We start from the raw sequence: 14,894 nt of genomic DNA, 5'->3' as shown, positions 1-14,894 counted from the left end.
TGTACAATGCAGGTGGAGAGGCTGGGGGGGACTCTGCAGGGCACCCTGAATCCTCATCCCACCATCACCTGGAGGGCAGTGCTGCCTCCCCATCCCCACCACCTCTTTTTATTCTTTTGGCATGACCAGAGGCAGGGGCTGAGAGGGAGGATGGGGACTGGCCCAGCTGGGGTTGACTTCCCCAACGCTGTGAGAGCAAACAGCCCAGGCACCTGGGCCACAAACAGAACACAGAGAGCTCTGAGCACTGACAGCATCTGCAAGCTAGGAAACCCGTGTTGGGCTGCACGTAACACAGACCTGCCCGAGCTGCAGGAAAAAAACTCATGCACTAATGATGCTGATATTAATAATCTTCTGCCAACCGACTTTACAGACAGACTCCATCTGCGGAGCAGTATAATGACATATATTCATGCTGTGTAAACACTCAACAGGGAGATAAACACTACAATACAGGTTTAAGTCTGAGAAATGAAAATAAAAACGCTGATGTGAACTGTAGGAATTCCTCCAAAGTCTGCAGGTCTCCCAGCAGCTCCATCAAAGCCGAGACAGCTCTGCTGACTGCCACAGCTAGGGATGTGACGCAAGGCGTTTAAGGGTCTCCTTCACTAGGGGCACCAAATGCTCTATAATTAAAGGATTTCATCCAATAAAGTGAAGTCTTAGGATAAGGTGCAACGGTCATACCTCCAGTGGCAGGTTCCATGCGATGTAGACATGTGATTTGTAGTCATCCATCCACACCTCAGCCACCCGCAGGGCATTGCGCTTGGTGTAGAAACCAATGTTGTTGTTGTAGGGCTTCTTCTTGCGCTCGATGTGAGCCACCCTGGAGCAGGGCAGGACCTCCATGCTGCCACCACACAGCCACACCTGCAATGCAACCAGACAACACCCTCAGCACAGGGCTCTGCCATGATGTAGAGGGCCCACATATAAATCAAAGATAAAGAAGTGATGGGTCTTGGGGTTTCTATGACATCCCGGTGGGTTCAGAGCACTGCATCATCTAGCTGGAAAGTGGAAATTCATGGCCAAGTTTGGCCTTTGCTCGATGGCAAGACACGCAGGGAGAATTTAACCTATGCCCAGAGCAAAACCACATGTCAACATTAGAAGGATCTCAGGTCTACATCCAGCATGTGGTATTAATGTGTTGTAGGATGGGGTGCTGAGTTTACAGGCATGTTGCTACTAAATAAGGAGTATTAGTAACTGGAATAGTTGAAGCAATTGCAAAATCTCCTCCTGCAGAAGGGATGACTCAGTGAAACATAAGGCAGGGACAGATTTCTCCCACTTGAAAACATTTGTTCATTATTTTTCTTTCACATGCTGTTTAAAATTACCTTAAATCACAGTTTACAAGTTAATAAAATCTTTTGAGATCTTCTTATCACGCAGAAAGGAAATTCAGAGAATGACAGGCCATACCTGGAACCTCCCCTCCCTGTTTGTCTTCACCAGGAAGGTACTTATCTTAAATTAGACATCCAGGACACCAGGCACCATGTGATCATTACAAACACATATGCCAAATGGGCCTAATAACCCTGGTTTCACTTATTTTGCATTCTGCTCCACATTATCATTCTACACAGTTGTTATAACACCCATCGTTTCTGGGATCTGTTCCAGGCTCACCACCTTTTATCCCATCTGCGTTCCCTAAATTTTACCGACCCCATTCACCCCACTCTCCCCATGAGGAGCTTCCTGGCTGTATCAGTTGCCCTTTTTAATCTCAGAGTGGGGGGTTAGCCCAACCAAGGCAGTGCACGTGCACACCCCAAGCCCAGGAGACGTAAGTTACGGGCAGGACAACAAGCAGCAGACCTCTCTGTGGAGCGGGTCTGGTCTGCAAATGGGTCCCTCCGTTCCTTTTAGGAGGGAGTCCCCTACAACAATGACTCTCCTCTTCTTCTTGATGGAGGATGTTTTTATCTTTTTCTGAGGATGGTACAGCCTAGGGAAGGATTCTAGGCTGTGGGAACCATCATCCTCAGGGTTAGATTCCACCTGGAGCACCTGGTACTTGTTCACCAGGGGGATCTGGGGTTTTGCTGTCTGGGTGAGGGGAGCAGGTTTCTTTCATCTGGCAGGAACTTGCTGCCACTCCCCATCTCTTGTTCCCCCAACCCTGCAGTTTGCAGGTGGGTGGTGTTTGGACATATGAGCTCCAGCAGGCTGCTGAGTTAGTGAGAGGGCCCTACTCCACTGGTCTATCTCCCTCACACTCTCCCTGATGGCCATCAGCCTCTTTACCTCCTCCCTTAGCTCCTCCACCGTGTGAAGGAGTCCCCCCACTCGAGTGCAGCTTTCACCAGTGGAGCCAGTACCAGAGGCATGAGCTGGTGTGGGAGGGGGCCCTGCCTGCAGCCCAGGGGCTGGGGAGCTGCTGCACCCACTGTGGCTCTGGCTGGGTGGCAGCATCCACCCTGCCTGCTGCAGCACGGGGCCACCTTTAACCTTCTGTCGGGTGGCCACCATGGTCTTCGGTGTCTTCCGTCTAGTCCCTAGGTCCTCTCTGTGCCCTGCCTTCTCGAACTGCCCCGCTCCTCTCCGCCGTGCTCCCGATCGCGGGGCTCCCAGGGGACTGTTTAAATCCCCCGCGGGGGCCGCCGGGACCGCCCCCTCCCGTCAGGCCCCGCGCGGGACCGGCCTGTGGGGCCGCCAGGAGCCCCGCCCCCGCCTGGGTTTTTCTGGGATTTTCCCGGCTCCGGGAAGCTCCCACCGCCTCAAAAAGCTCCCCCCGACCCCAGAACTCACCGTCCTGCTGCCGGGGGCTGCCGAAGAAGCGGTGTTTTGCAACAGGATGTATGCCGGCAAAGTAAATAAGGAGCAAGCAAGGCAGTTCTTACAAAAAACCCATGTTTTTAAAGGCAACAGTTAGACAGAAACTGCCTTTGCTTCTTGACTGCTCAGTTCTTTAGTCCCTTAACATCTCAGTGAAAAAAGGAGCATTAAGTTTTGCCCTGAGGTGCTCCCAAACCTGCTGAATAAAACTGCCAGTCCTGGAAGATCCCCAGCACCACCTGGTTTTGTGGTTTGGGGGATTTCTTAGGTTTTGTCCTGATCTGAGATCAGAATCATTATTGTTAAAATGTAAAAACCATGACATAATTAAACTGTCATTTTCCAGCATGCTTGCCTCTGGCAGTAAGGGTGCAATATTGTCTTTCCAAGCTCTACTTAAATAATTCACATGGCTTTATGCTAGACAGCTTTCCTAGGTTTCTGGAATATCCATACACACTATCTTGAAACACACATATTGTAACAGCCTGAGCGAGAAAGAGTGTTGGGCATTGTGCAAAGGGCATTGGTTATAAATGTGTCCACAAACCAGTTCCAGAGTGATCAATAAAAATTTAATTCCAAAAAGGCACTTATACAATGAAAGACCACACTTCTGTCTCTTAAATAAAGCCTAAATTGTCACTGTAAATTAAAAAATCTAACTGTTTTTACAAGGCATTTATAACCGTCTCTGCTGGTAACAATGAGAACAAGGAGGACTATTACATGGGAAACATCCAAGAGGTACCCAGCATCACCGTCCTCAGGCTACAGAGGAGTAAACCATGGCCCCAGGAAGACGTTGCTCGCTCCCACATGGCCTGGGCAAAGACTTTCTGTTCCCACTGACATGCAAAAGCACACACTGACGTGTCCACAGGTGACAGCACAGGGTCTTCAATCCAGGAGACATCCTCCATGGCCGTGAAGCATAAGGTGGCTTTGCTCTACAAGCTTAGTGTGCTGCTCCATCCTCGCAATAACCACAACTGTGGAATGGTGAATAGCCCCAAGAAAGGCCCCACACTTTGTTCTCTCAGTGCAAACATGAAATGAGTTGTGAGACACCACAACCTAAAGGTCTTGGCAGACTATCCATCCTCCAGCAAGTCTGGAAGCCATCGCCTGACTGATGCCCTGATGCCCTGCTCCTTGGAAACCTACATTTATGTCCTATTGAGCAGCCGTTTGTCCCACCAAGACCTTTAACAAATAGACAACCTTCCTATTAAGTAGATTTTTCATGGTCGTAGCAAATCAACCTACAATTGCTTAAAATACTCTATTTACTGAAACTAACAGCATTAACAGGACAATCAGTCCAGCATGCTGTTTCTGCTAATTCTTTGAAGAATAACCTCTTTGTAGATGGTTAATCAAGAGCCAGCACAAATATAAGACCAATCAGAAAAACAAGGTATTGTCAAATGAACTAATGTTTAGCCTATTTAACGAGGCACGGTCTTTTATCTTGCTTCCTACAAAGGATGAAACCAGAATCATTGCGTTTTATGAAACGCACATGGATGGGATGTAAAGGCATGTTTGAAGACTCAAGATACAGTCTGTAACGCAGCAGGTTAAACACAACGAGCAAGTCTCAAGTTTCTCCCTTATTTTCTGACATTCAAATTTCAACACAACTATTAGCTTGCCAGTCATCCACCCGTAAAGAGACGCAGAAATAAAAATAGAAGCATTCCCCTCCAGTAAATGGCAGTGACTCGGTAAGTTCTTCATCAGTCTACACACAGGAGTAATCAAACACACAGAAAGATGTCTGGATATATAAATAACCAGTTAACACTAAATTCTAATGAAGAAATCCTAAACAAATCCATCACCCAGAGATGTTTGATGTGTTGTTCAGAAAGCTGGCGGGTAATACTCTTGCAATTACTTTCCAAGCAAAATGTGACTGTCCTAGGAATTCAGCATGGAAAAGCAGTAAGTCCGATGAAGCAGGGAAATGTTTAAGTACAGCGGAAACTGCATCAGCCATGCACCTTCTAGAAGTGTTTGTGGGAGGCACATTTTAGTTGGCACAAAACTGCATCACCTTGCTCCAGTGATGGGATGACCCAACTTTGCTTTCTAATCCCCCTCCAGAAGCACCAAGGCATCATGGGCATGAGAAAGTACTCATGAAACAGCTGATACCTCAGTGTCCTGCTCTGGGATAACTCAAGGTGGGTAGCAGAGCAACAGAGGAGGCCCAGGTGCCTTTCTTGTGCACCTGTACCTGCATGTCACTGTGGGGGTGCGAGCACTCAGCTATATTCGATAGCACCCTATTTCATCAGCCTCTCCTCTGCCATCCACCTCCAGGCCTCCATTCACAAAGTCAAAGAGTGGTTTTTACACTTATCTTCTGGAGGACTCTATAAAACATTCCCAATGACAGCTAGGACGCAAGGATTTGGGAGCATCCTGGAAAACAGTGGTGCCCAGGCCTGTTAGATGGGACTGTGAGCAAGTGGAGGGAGGAGACACCTTGGCATTGCCTAGGGAAGAGGACATACCCTGCGGTCACCATGCTTCTAGGAGTGGAGAGGGAACGGAAGACTGCTCACAACCTACTGAGGTCCTTTGTGAGTGTAATAGAGCCACAGAGAAAATCCCCATTTTGCTCTCCCAGCTCCCTGCAACAGCCACAGAAACAATTTTCCAAGTGCTAAGCAGTTAAGAACAATTACTGCTCACGATCCCCTTTGCCCTCAAAAATATACTGCAGCCATCAATTTGCTTTGCTCCTGTCTGCCAGAGCCAGCAATTACTCTCAAGGAGCATTATTCAAACAAAAGGGCTTTGGGCAATCTGCCTAATGTCAAAGGAGCCAGCCAGGCAGAAAAGGGTGACTCAAAGAGATCCACCACCCAGGAGCGTGCCAGAAGCCTGTCTTACACTACACCAGCCTGAAGGCATCATCTGCGCTAGAAATATGTACTGGAGGGGTTGACCACGCTCATGCCTTGAGGCTGGTGGGGCTATCAGTGCTTCAGGTCAGGTTTGCTTGGAAGGAGCAACCCAGAAGATGTGTTTGGATGCCTCTTGGGGCAAGCAGGAGGATGCTGAGCACGTGGGGCTGCTGCCTTGTCTCGCCCCATCCCCTCCATTGAAGCCCAGCCAGCACTTGCTGAGCAGCAAAGGACACACACAGGGGGAAGGCTGAATAACTTAACTTTGAAAACAGAGGTTTAATGTATATATACTAAGAAAACCTTTTTCTGTTATCTAGCTTTCTTCAACCAGCCCTTGCTACACCATGGTGCCCACTGGCAGGGAAGCAGAAGATAAAATTATTAATTTGAGAACACTTTCATCAGAAAATACTGATGTTGGGGTTGCTTCCCCTGAGAAAACAGACTGATTTGTACGTTGTGATTTTCTTCACGTGGCTGCAGTCCATACAAGGGAATTTGGGCTCTCCACCTGGGTTGGTTTGGTTTTTTCGGCACAAAGCAGGTCAACATAAGAAAAAGGGAGAAGGATGTCTGCAAGATTTTTCTGTTAAAAAAGAAACATGAAGACTTGGCGCTTTGGGACATGGTTTACTGGGCACAGTGGTGTTGGGCTGATGGTTGGGCTGGACGATCTTAGAGGTCTTTTCCAACGTTAACAATTCTATGATTCTTATATTAGAGGCATCACTGGGGCCAGTCCCTCACCCCTTTCCAGCCATGGAGTGCCAGGACAGAGTCCTCCCCAAGCACAGCACAGCACAGCACAGCACAGCACTTCCTCCTCTCCTCATCCTCCTCCAGATGAAAAGCCATACTATCGGCACCCCTGGGTCACTGCTTTATATAATTCTGTGTTTCCTCTTCATCCCTGGGATATCATTAATAATAACAATAATAACAAAAAATAAGAAGGGACAGGGTCTACCTTGGGTCCTGGACATGGCGTTCTAGCTGGAGCGTGGCGTGACATCAGTAATGAACACTGACAGCTCCCATTAAATGATCCTGACTTTAGTTGCTTATAACTTTGCCAAATTTTAACTATTCAGACTGAAATATATCCTAGAACAGCTCGAGCCCGCCTACAGTTAATGCAAAGAGACATCATGTCTAGTGGTGTCAAGATGAGTCTGCAAGGTAAACTTTTAATCTCTGAATGTATTGTGACAGAAGGAAACAGGGGGGGAAAACTGCTCCAAACTTTCATTACACAAACTCCAGGCTTTTTCAGCTGATAACTTCATTTCTAAGGTGATTAACAAACCCGAGCCTTAATTAGCAATAGATTTCCCATTTAACAGCTTTGCTTTATCTTCATCCCCCTCATTTCTTTTAAAAGTAACTTCCTAATTTAAGAGAAAAACATAATTACTCAGGGCAGCTAAAATAATAAGGAACAAATCAGAACAAAGACCCAAATAATAACATTGAGAAACAGCAAAAAAGGCAAAGAAATAATCATTTCTCCACATGCTCCCTGATATAGTTCTGAGAGATGGTATCTCTCCAAATTATTCCTTTTTGTTTTTTTCAGAAGAAACAACACGTACAGATACATTTCCAGCTATGTATCGGAAGCAATTTCTCTCCTTTCTGTTCCTATTTTGGCTGTGCTCTGTCCCACATCCCCACAGGACATCATGGGAGGCAGAGACTGGAGCAGAGGATGCTGATGTGGGGCAAGAAAGCCCAAGCCAAACTCCTCACCCCCAGTCAGTGGGATTAGGATTAGTAAATACACCGTGTTTTTGGAGCAACCATCCCTTACACTTAAAATCCTTCTTAAGAGAGAGGTAATGCAGTTCCTGCCTGTTATTTAAGCATCCTCAGCACAGAGCAAAGGTGCCGTGTTAGTCATATTTCCTCTAGAAAACCTCATAGTTTGGTACTCACAAAAAGTCTAACATCGCTGTAGTACCTTGATTCCACCCCACCGGGTCCTTCTAATGTAGAGATGAGAGACACACACCATAGCAAGCCTGTTAAATCCAAATTTGGGTAAATAAACACCTCCACATCATTAGTTGATGGCTGTTTACGGGTGACACTCAGAAGCTGCATACCTCTCACACACAGCAAGCTGGATAATACTTTATCTCGTTATACATATTTATATATACGTTATATCCTATATCATCACCGAAGCGTTTCTTCCAACTGTTGCGAATGCCGCCATCTCATGTAACAATCACAGCAAGCTCTTCAGTAGAAACGTTATGTTGAATTACATGAAGGTGAGTTAAGAAACCTCACACAAAAAGGGGAAGAAAAAAGAAGGAAAATCAGTTCTCATTGGGAACTTTTTACTTCCACTGCAGTGAAATAGAGTATTCATGTTCTCTGCAGGTGACCACCAGCACTCCTTGAAGAGGATTACCTTTTAATTTGGATATGTGGATTTTCAGAGATCACATCAAGAGATGACTTCTGCTGTAAGAATTGGTACAAAAGCAGTGGAGGTGCCAATTGGAGGTCACTATGCGGTAGATCCAGCAAAGGCACAGTAGCTACAGCCAAGACCAACAACCAACAACCAGAGAGCAAAGCATTTCTCAGCGTGAGGAAGTGCATTGGGAGGTAAACCTTTGGGTATACTGATCTCAGAAGAAAGCAACACCACGCTGGTAGGGACAACATGAGCACTGATGGATCCAACAGACACCCTCCTCTTGTTGGAAATCTGAATACAACTCACCCTGAACAACTAATAAATTATCTTGGAAACCTCTACAAAGAAGTGACAAGGACTCGTAATCCTGCAGCTGAAAGGGTAAAGAATTTCACTGCTAAACCTCCCACGAGGCCATGGAAACTCTTTCCAAGAGGATCAGGGCCAAGCAGCCAGACCTGGTTTGGTATTCACATGCAATTTCCTTAAAATATGAAATTTTAATGGACACGTCCTCACCAGACAATATCAGACCACGTCCATTCAAGCAGAGAATGAAAGTGGGAGGAAAGGGCAATACTGCATTGAAACAATCAATTATTTTTCTTTTTTTGGCATTTCTTCTCTCGCATTTTATTCTCATAGATGACACTGCTTTGGACAGGTTTCTGTCTATGTTGTGCCAGAACAATAATAACAGCAAGGTCTGGCTTGTCCAGTATCCAAATGTCCTGGCTTTCCTGCTGAGACTACTAAATTCATTCCTTTTGTAACAGTCACTTAAAATTGCCAAATGAGAGTGGAACTCAGGTGCGCAATTGACTCCACAATTCCTAAACTATAGCAATACCAGGTAATAGCCACAGTTTTCGTTTGCTTAACTCAGCAAGGAACATAAATAGTTTAACATCTGAAATATTGGAGATATTAGAATAAAGCAAGCTTCACGTCAGTGCGAAGCAGCGATTTCTCTGAGCTGCAGCAGTTCAAGGAGAATGATACATACACACTGCAATTGTGTTTGCTCAAACCGGAGGCTTTTCCAATGAAAAATTTATGCCGTGCTTCTCCAACACATGCAACACAACCTGTTCTAAATAGCACATCATTCCTGGCTACAATAGCTATTGATTTGACTTTATCACCAGATAAGATACATAAGAATGAGCTTGGTGGGAAGCTACATTTAAGGGACTCTGATCACCAAGCACAGCACGGGGAAGATTAGCTGTAATAACAAGTGTCCATATCTCTTGGCTGGGAAAAACTGCTGCATTTCACTTCGCAGTGCATCAGGACTGATATTTTAATTGCTGCAAAATTAAACTATAGCAACCAGAGTGACTGCAGCTTTGCCATTTTAGCACTTCCAAAAGTTATTTAAAAAAAAAAAAAAAAAAGGAGGAACAGAATATTTTGAATATTTTAAATCCACATCTTGCAAATGGTTGGTGATACTGGAGAGATGCTTTCACACCTGAATTCCCAGCCTTGGCTGGAGCGGGAGCCAAAATGTGTATCACCAGCTCCCATATGGCTGAGCCTGGCACTCCCAAGGAGCACAAAGCTCCAGTTTAGAGACTGAAGTGGTTTGTGACTATCGTGGTATAAATCTAGGTCTCTTCTAATAAGTTCAATACTAAAATTCCTCAGTGCTGTCATGTTATCTGATCAGCCTTGGCAGCATGACAAGGACCTGATTATGTTGTAATAGTATAATGCAAAGATTATTACAGACTCATAAAAGACAACTACCTTCAAACAGCATCAACAATACCTGTTAGCCCTTGCAGAAGGAGAACGACACATAGGACTTCATACGCTCATCCTACAGAAAATACCAGCAGGATTTGTCCCTGAACTACTTGGAAGTTGCTCTTTTATAATTTTTTTAATGCCAGTAATGTACCAAAACCATCTTGATTTCATTTTCCTATTACCACTTCTGTCAAAGCTGTAAAAATAAAATAACATATATAGTTCAAGAGAATTTTGATCTATTTTTCATGCAAAAAAGTCTTCAGAGAAAATCAGAAGCAGACCGTTCTTCACACTAACACGATTCCGCGTGGGGAGCGGCAGGAGGAGAGAGAAAGGTGCCACATATCATTTTAACCATAAGGAGCAGTTCTGAAACAGAATTATTTATGCAGAGAGAGGCAGGCGCATCACAGAGCAGTTCCTGAGCTGACAGCACCCAGCTCCACCAAACCCCCTCCACTCCTTTTAACTCTAGCACATCACGACTGAGGCTTTTGTGATCTGTAATTATAGATATACTCTCATCAGATGGCGATGGGGAAGGCATTGGAAGGAAGCTGAGCTCCTCTATAGATGGATACAACTGAATGTGACTCAGCCTATCCTCCCTGCACAAACTGGCTCAAGTAACTCCTCAAAAAGAGCAGCTAATGAGTTTAAAACTAGAGCATGCAAATACAGAGGGAAGAAACGCATGCAGTGTCTGTGTACGTCTGCTATTTGGTGTGAATGCCTATGAGTACACACAGACACGTACGCACACAAGGTATTTCATGCCTTGTCAGTGTTCAAAGCCAGACTGACAATGTCTCCTAAGCTCTCTGATGTTTATGCCACGGTCTCTCTCATTCATTATGCTGGGAAAGGATTCTGAACAACAGTGTTGAAAGAAACTGTCAGGTTTACTTCACGCACTCTACTTTTGTTTCAGATCTTGTTCTTCTTAGAAGCGGCTTCAAAGGGTCCTGCCCATACCTGGTGCGTGAAGCCCTAGTGTAAAGCCTGCCTTCTTGATCCTGCTAAACCCAAGAGCAATGCTGCATTGCCGCAGATGCCTGACCCTCACTTTAGTAATGACCCATGGGCAGCTCAGGGAGGGCAACTGAAATTTGGACCGTAGCTGTCATAAAATCGTAGAATGGCTTGGGTTGGAAGGGATCTTAAAGATCATCCAGTTCCATCCCCCCTTCCATGTCAAGGACATCTTCCACTGGATTAGGTTGCTCAAAGCCCCATGCAATCTGGCCTTGAGCACCTCTAGGAATGGGGCATCCATGACTTCTCTGGGTAACCTGGGCCAGGGCCTCCCCACCCTCACAGCAAGACATTCCTTTCCAAGATCTCATCTCAATCTCCCCTCTTTCAGGTTAGCAATGTTCCCCTTCATCCTATCCCTGATCAAGAGCCCCTCCCCAGCTTCCCTGTAGCCCCTTTCAGTACTGGAAGGCAGCTCTCAGTTCTTCCCAGAGCCTTCTCTTCTCTAGGCTGAACAATCCCAACTCTCCCAGCCTGTCCTCATCATCTGGCCCTTGTTTTAGAGGAGAAAAATTATCTGCCCATTTCAGGGACGTAAGTCATCCTTGTCTGTGGGCTGTCGCATGCTACTGCCCAACGTTCTCCCCCTCCCAGCACCAAGTCTGCTGCAGACAGACTTAGCATGTGCGAGTTTGAAATGTTAAACTCAGGCTCAAACCAGATGGCTAGAGACCAGGGCAGCTCTATCATATCTTTGCCATTCACTCTGCCATCTGCTTATTTTCTCTGGCAGTAGAACCGTCTTATGCTTTAAAATAATGAATACTTTGCGACTTGAAGCAAGTATGAAAATTTAAAGCCTGAGCGATTGCTGTGGCTCTGAAGCTATCATCAGCAAACCCACTGATAACTGACTGTCACAGTCAGCTGTCCCTCTCTGCTAAAAATCCATGTTAAAAACCTGGTGTGTGTGCAGGTAAAGCATTGTGCAAAGACTCTCTAAGACTAACAACCCAGTAACAGCTGCTCATCTCAACATGGTAGGCACCATCATCTGTTGAACATCACTCCTTCAAATCTGGTCTGCATTTGAAACATTTCTCGTCAGGATGGAAGAGCTGCTGAGCTGGAGATGTGATTTTAAATTTGGATGCCCTGTCTTTGGGGCCAGTGTTTGAGGGGATAACTGTGGTACAGCTGCTTGATCTAGCCATTAAACACTCCAAGACCATTGAATTACCGTTGTGGCTGTCCATCTGGACTCTTTCTTCCATTGTCAAAAGTTTTCAGGGCAAGCAGCCAAGCCTCGTACTCACCATTACATGTTGGTTTAATAAAGACCACGGCATTTATTTGATGTAGACATATTTTGGGTGTATGGCCACTGAATTCAGAGGACTTGAACTTGCTCACAACAGCTAGAAATTCAACCCTTCGACTGGCACACAAATGCAATGGCCAAGAGGACAGAGGCTATGCAGGAAGTGGGGGGCAGATTGAGGAGGGATGGAAGCAAAAAAGTGTTTGATGCAACACAGCACTGTTTAAAAACAGATTTGCATTCCTATTTTATTAATAATAGCATTAACACTGTTCTTGCACCATCTAATCATGATCAAAGCCTTGTTTGGATATTAAGTCAAGTCCTGCAGCACAACTCCCATTGTCCCTCCCAGAGCCAGGACTTCAGCCTCTCTCTAACCAGCAACAGCAATAGTTTGGTATCAAATGCAGCAAGGATTCACACAGTTTTTGATGAGAGCTGTCACGGACACATCTGTGTGCCCAGGTGTTATGCCCTCCACGTTACAAAGGGACTTGTGTTGGTGGCATGAAATAGGCAAATCTATGTGGGTCAGTTCATGCTCTTCCATATCTACAGTGAACTAGAATATTTGGGTCATTCATAATAATTAAAGAATCACAAGGTAGCTTAAGAAAATACTCCAGATCTGCTGGCAAAGCTGCTTGCATGAGCCCTCCCTAAACATAACTCAACAGAAGCTGGCAAAGTCAGAACATATTTACTATTGCACTCTTTAGGGCGATCCAGCTTGCTGGAACAAGATGGTCATAGCACCATTAGGAGATGACATTAATGTCCAGAAAAGTACCAATAATCCTTCTCCAGCACTGCCATATTCACCTCTCCCTCCACCCAACTGGGTATCAGTCGCGCCTGGGAGCAAAGTGCCCTTCATGGCTGCCCAGAAAGAATCTTGCTTCACATTAAGACCTCTTCTAACCCACATTGCAAAGTTCTCCTTTGATCCATGGCATCAAGCTACCGGGGTAGAGATCAAAGCAGTTCTGAAATCCTACCTCTGTCGCTTGCAGACTCCATTAGCTTGTTCCAGCTGGCACTCCACTCCCGAGGAGCACATTTCAACACTGCCCCGTTCCCGATATTCCAGCCATAAAGTATCTCCATCATTTCTTTCCCCTCACCTTGGGGTCTGGTCACAGCATGGACACCACTTTGCAGAGCATCACAACTAATGATTTTTCATGGAGCGAATGCCAGCTGGCTGTTGTGCTCATTATATCGCACCTCGTCAGTGCAATTTAACAGCAGTGTGACCCAAACGAAGCGTCGCTGGGTGACTCGGGCATCACCTGGCTGCCACACCACACAAGCTGCTGTATCAGGATGTCCTTTTGATCATCTTTTCCAGAAGGGACTGCTAGATGGGTCTCTGTGCCATCACAGTGTCTGGCCACTGCCCTGAACACTGGCTGAAGGTGCAGCTACGCTCACAAAACATTTGTAAATCAATCACATGTAAGGCTGCACTTGATGGGTGCAAGCGGGATCTTTATGCAAAAGATAAAACACATGGACACGCAACCACTTTGGTGCTTCGGTATTTGTCTGTGCTTAAGAAAAAAACCCTGAAATTGCACAAATTTCTTTATCTTCCCCCTACTATTATTTAGTCCAAGAAGCATCCTGAGGAGCACAGGAGTGGGTGGGAAAGCCATAGCCCCTCTGCCCCTAGAGCACCAGCTGGCTGGGTGCACGGCTGCGAGCAGCCCAGGGCTGCCCTCCTCCCTCCTCCACCCACCTTGCAGTAAGCTCCGGTTCTGTAACTATTTTGATTTCAACTATTTACAGTGAAGAGGAAAATATGCCCTCCCTATGCTCAGCTCCCACAGCCAGGACGCACAACAAGAGCATCCAGCACCAGGACCATGAGAGACTGTGTAGCCTCTGCTCTTTATCCTTGGCTGGGCAAGTTCCTGGGAAAGCTGATCTGACCTTGACTCTCAGCTATCTCTCTGCTGGAAATGGACTTCAGTTCTCACAATGTCCCTCCCAGCCTCAATTATTCAACAATTTCTGTAAAGAGACGCTTAAGACAGATGTTTGGAAGTCACAGCGAGGACGCCACTGGGCTAGGGCAGAGAAACTGTGAAATAGTTCTTCCACTGAGCATCTTGACAAGTTAATTCTGTGCTATCTACCTTTGTTCTCTCCTTTTACAAGCCATGTACTCGAACTGAGATACAACTGCACGAGGTGAGAGGCTGTCACAACACGTGCGGATTGTTCTGAGTGCCACAGCAGTCTAACCTCAGCCAGGGCCCCTTCGAGATACTGCAATGTAAGGAATGATTAGTACAGCGGGGCTTATAGGGATATTTTAAACTTAAATGTCTACCATGATGTTTTTCAAACATTTCTAATCTCTGAGCCCTGTGAAACCATCCAGTTGAGGATAAGATCCTTATAGTAACTTCTCCAGGTTAGATTCCTGTACAGCACATAAAAAGGTTTATTTCTTACCCTCTTCACAGATACTGTAAAATAACTCCTGGACAGCCAGTTGTCCACAGGCACCACGCTAAAAACCTGGTCTGAGATGTCTGCTAGACTCCTTAGAACATGAAAGAGATAGGAACATGGAATCACAGAACGGTTTGGGTTGGAAGGGACCTTAATGATCACTTAGTTCCAATCCCCCTCCCACAGGCAGGGACCCCTTCCACTAGATCCACTG

At 45.9% G+C, this 14,894-nt stretch overlaps 1 protein-coding gene across 1 annotated transcript in view; it reads right to left on the bottom strand.

The window, feature by feature from the left end:
* GALNT17 (polypeptide N-acetylgalactosaminyltransferase 17) overlaps nt 1-14,894 on the bottom strand; it is a 202,727-nt gene that overhangs the window by 13,225 nt on the left and 174,608 nt on the right. The window contains exon 7 of the mRNA XM_069874228.1: nt 694-879. Coding sequence (XP_069730329.1) covers nt 694-879 — 186 coding nt within the window. The remainder of the gene's footprint in view (nt 1-693; nt 880-14,894) is intronic.

This window comes from Phaenicophaeus curvirostris, chromosome 21 (assembly GCF_032191515.1).
Source record: "Phaenicophaeus curvirostris isolate KB17595 chromosome 21, BPBGC_Pcur_1.0, whole genome shotgun sequence".
In the NCBI taxonomy this organism is placed as follows: Eukaryota; Metazoa; Chordata; class Aves; order Cuculiformes; family Cuculidae; genus Phaenicophaeus; species Phaenicophaeus curvirostris.
Note: the sequence above shows the minus strand (reverse complement) of the source record. Positions and strands in the feature narration are given on the sequence as shown.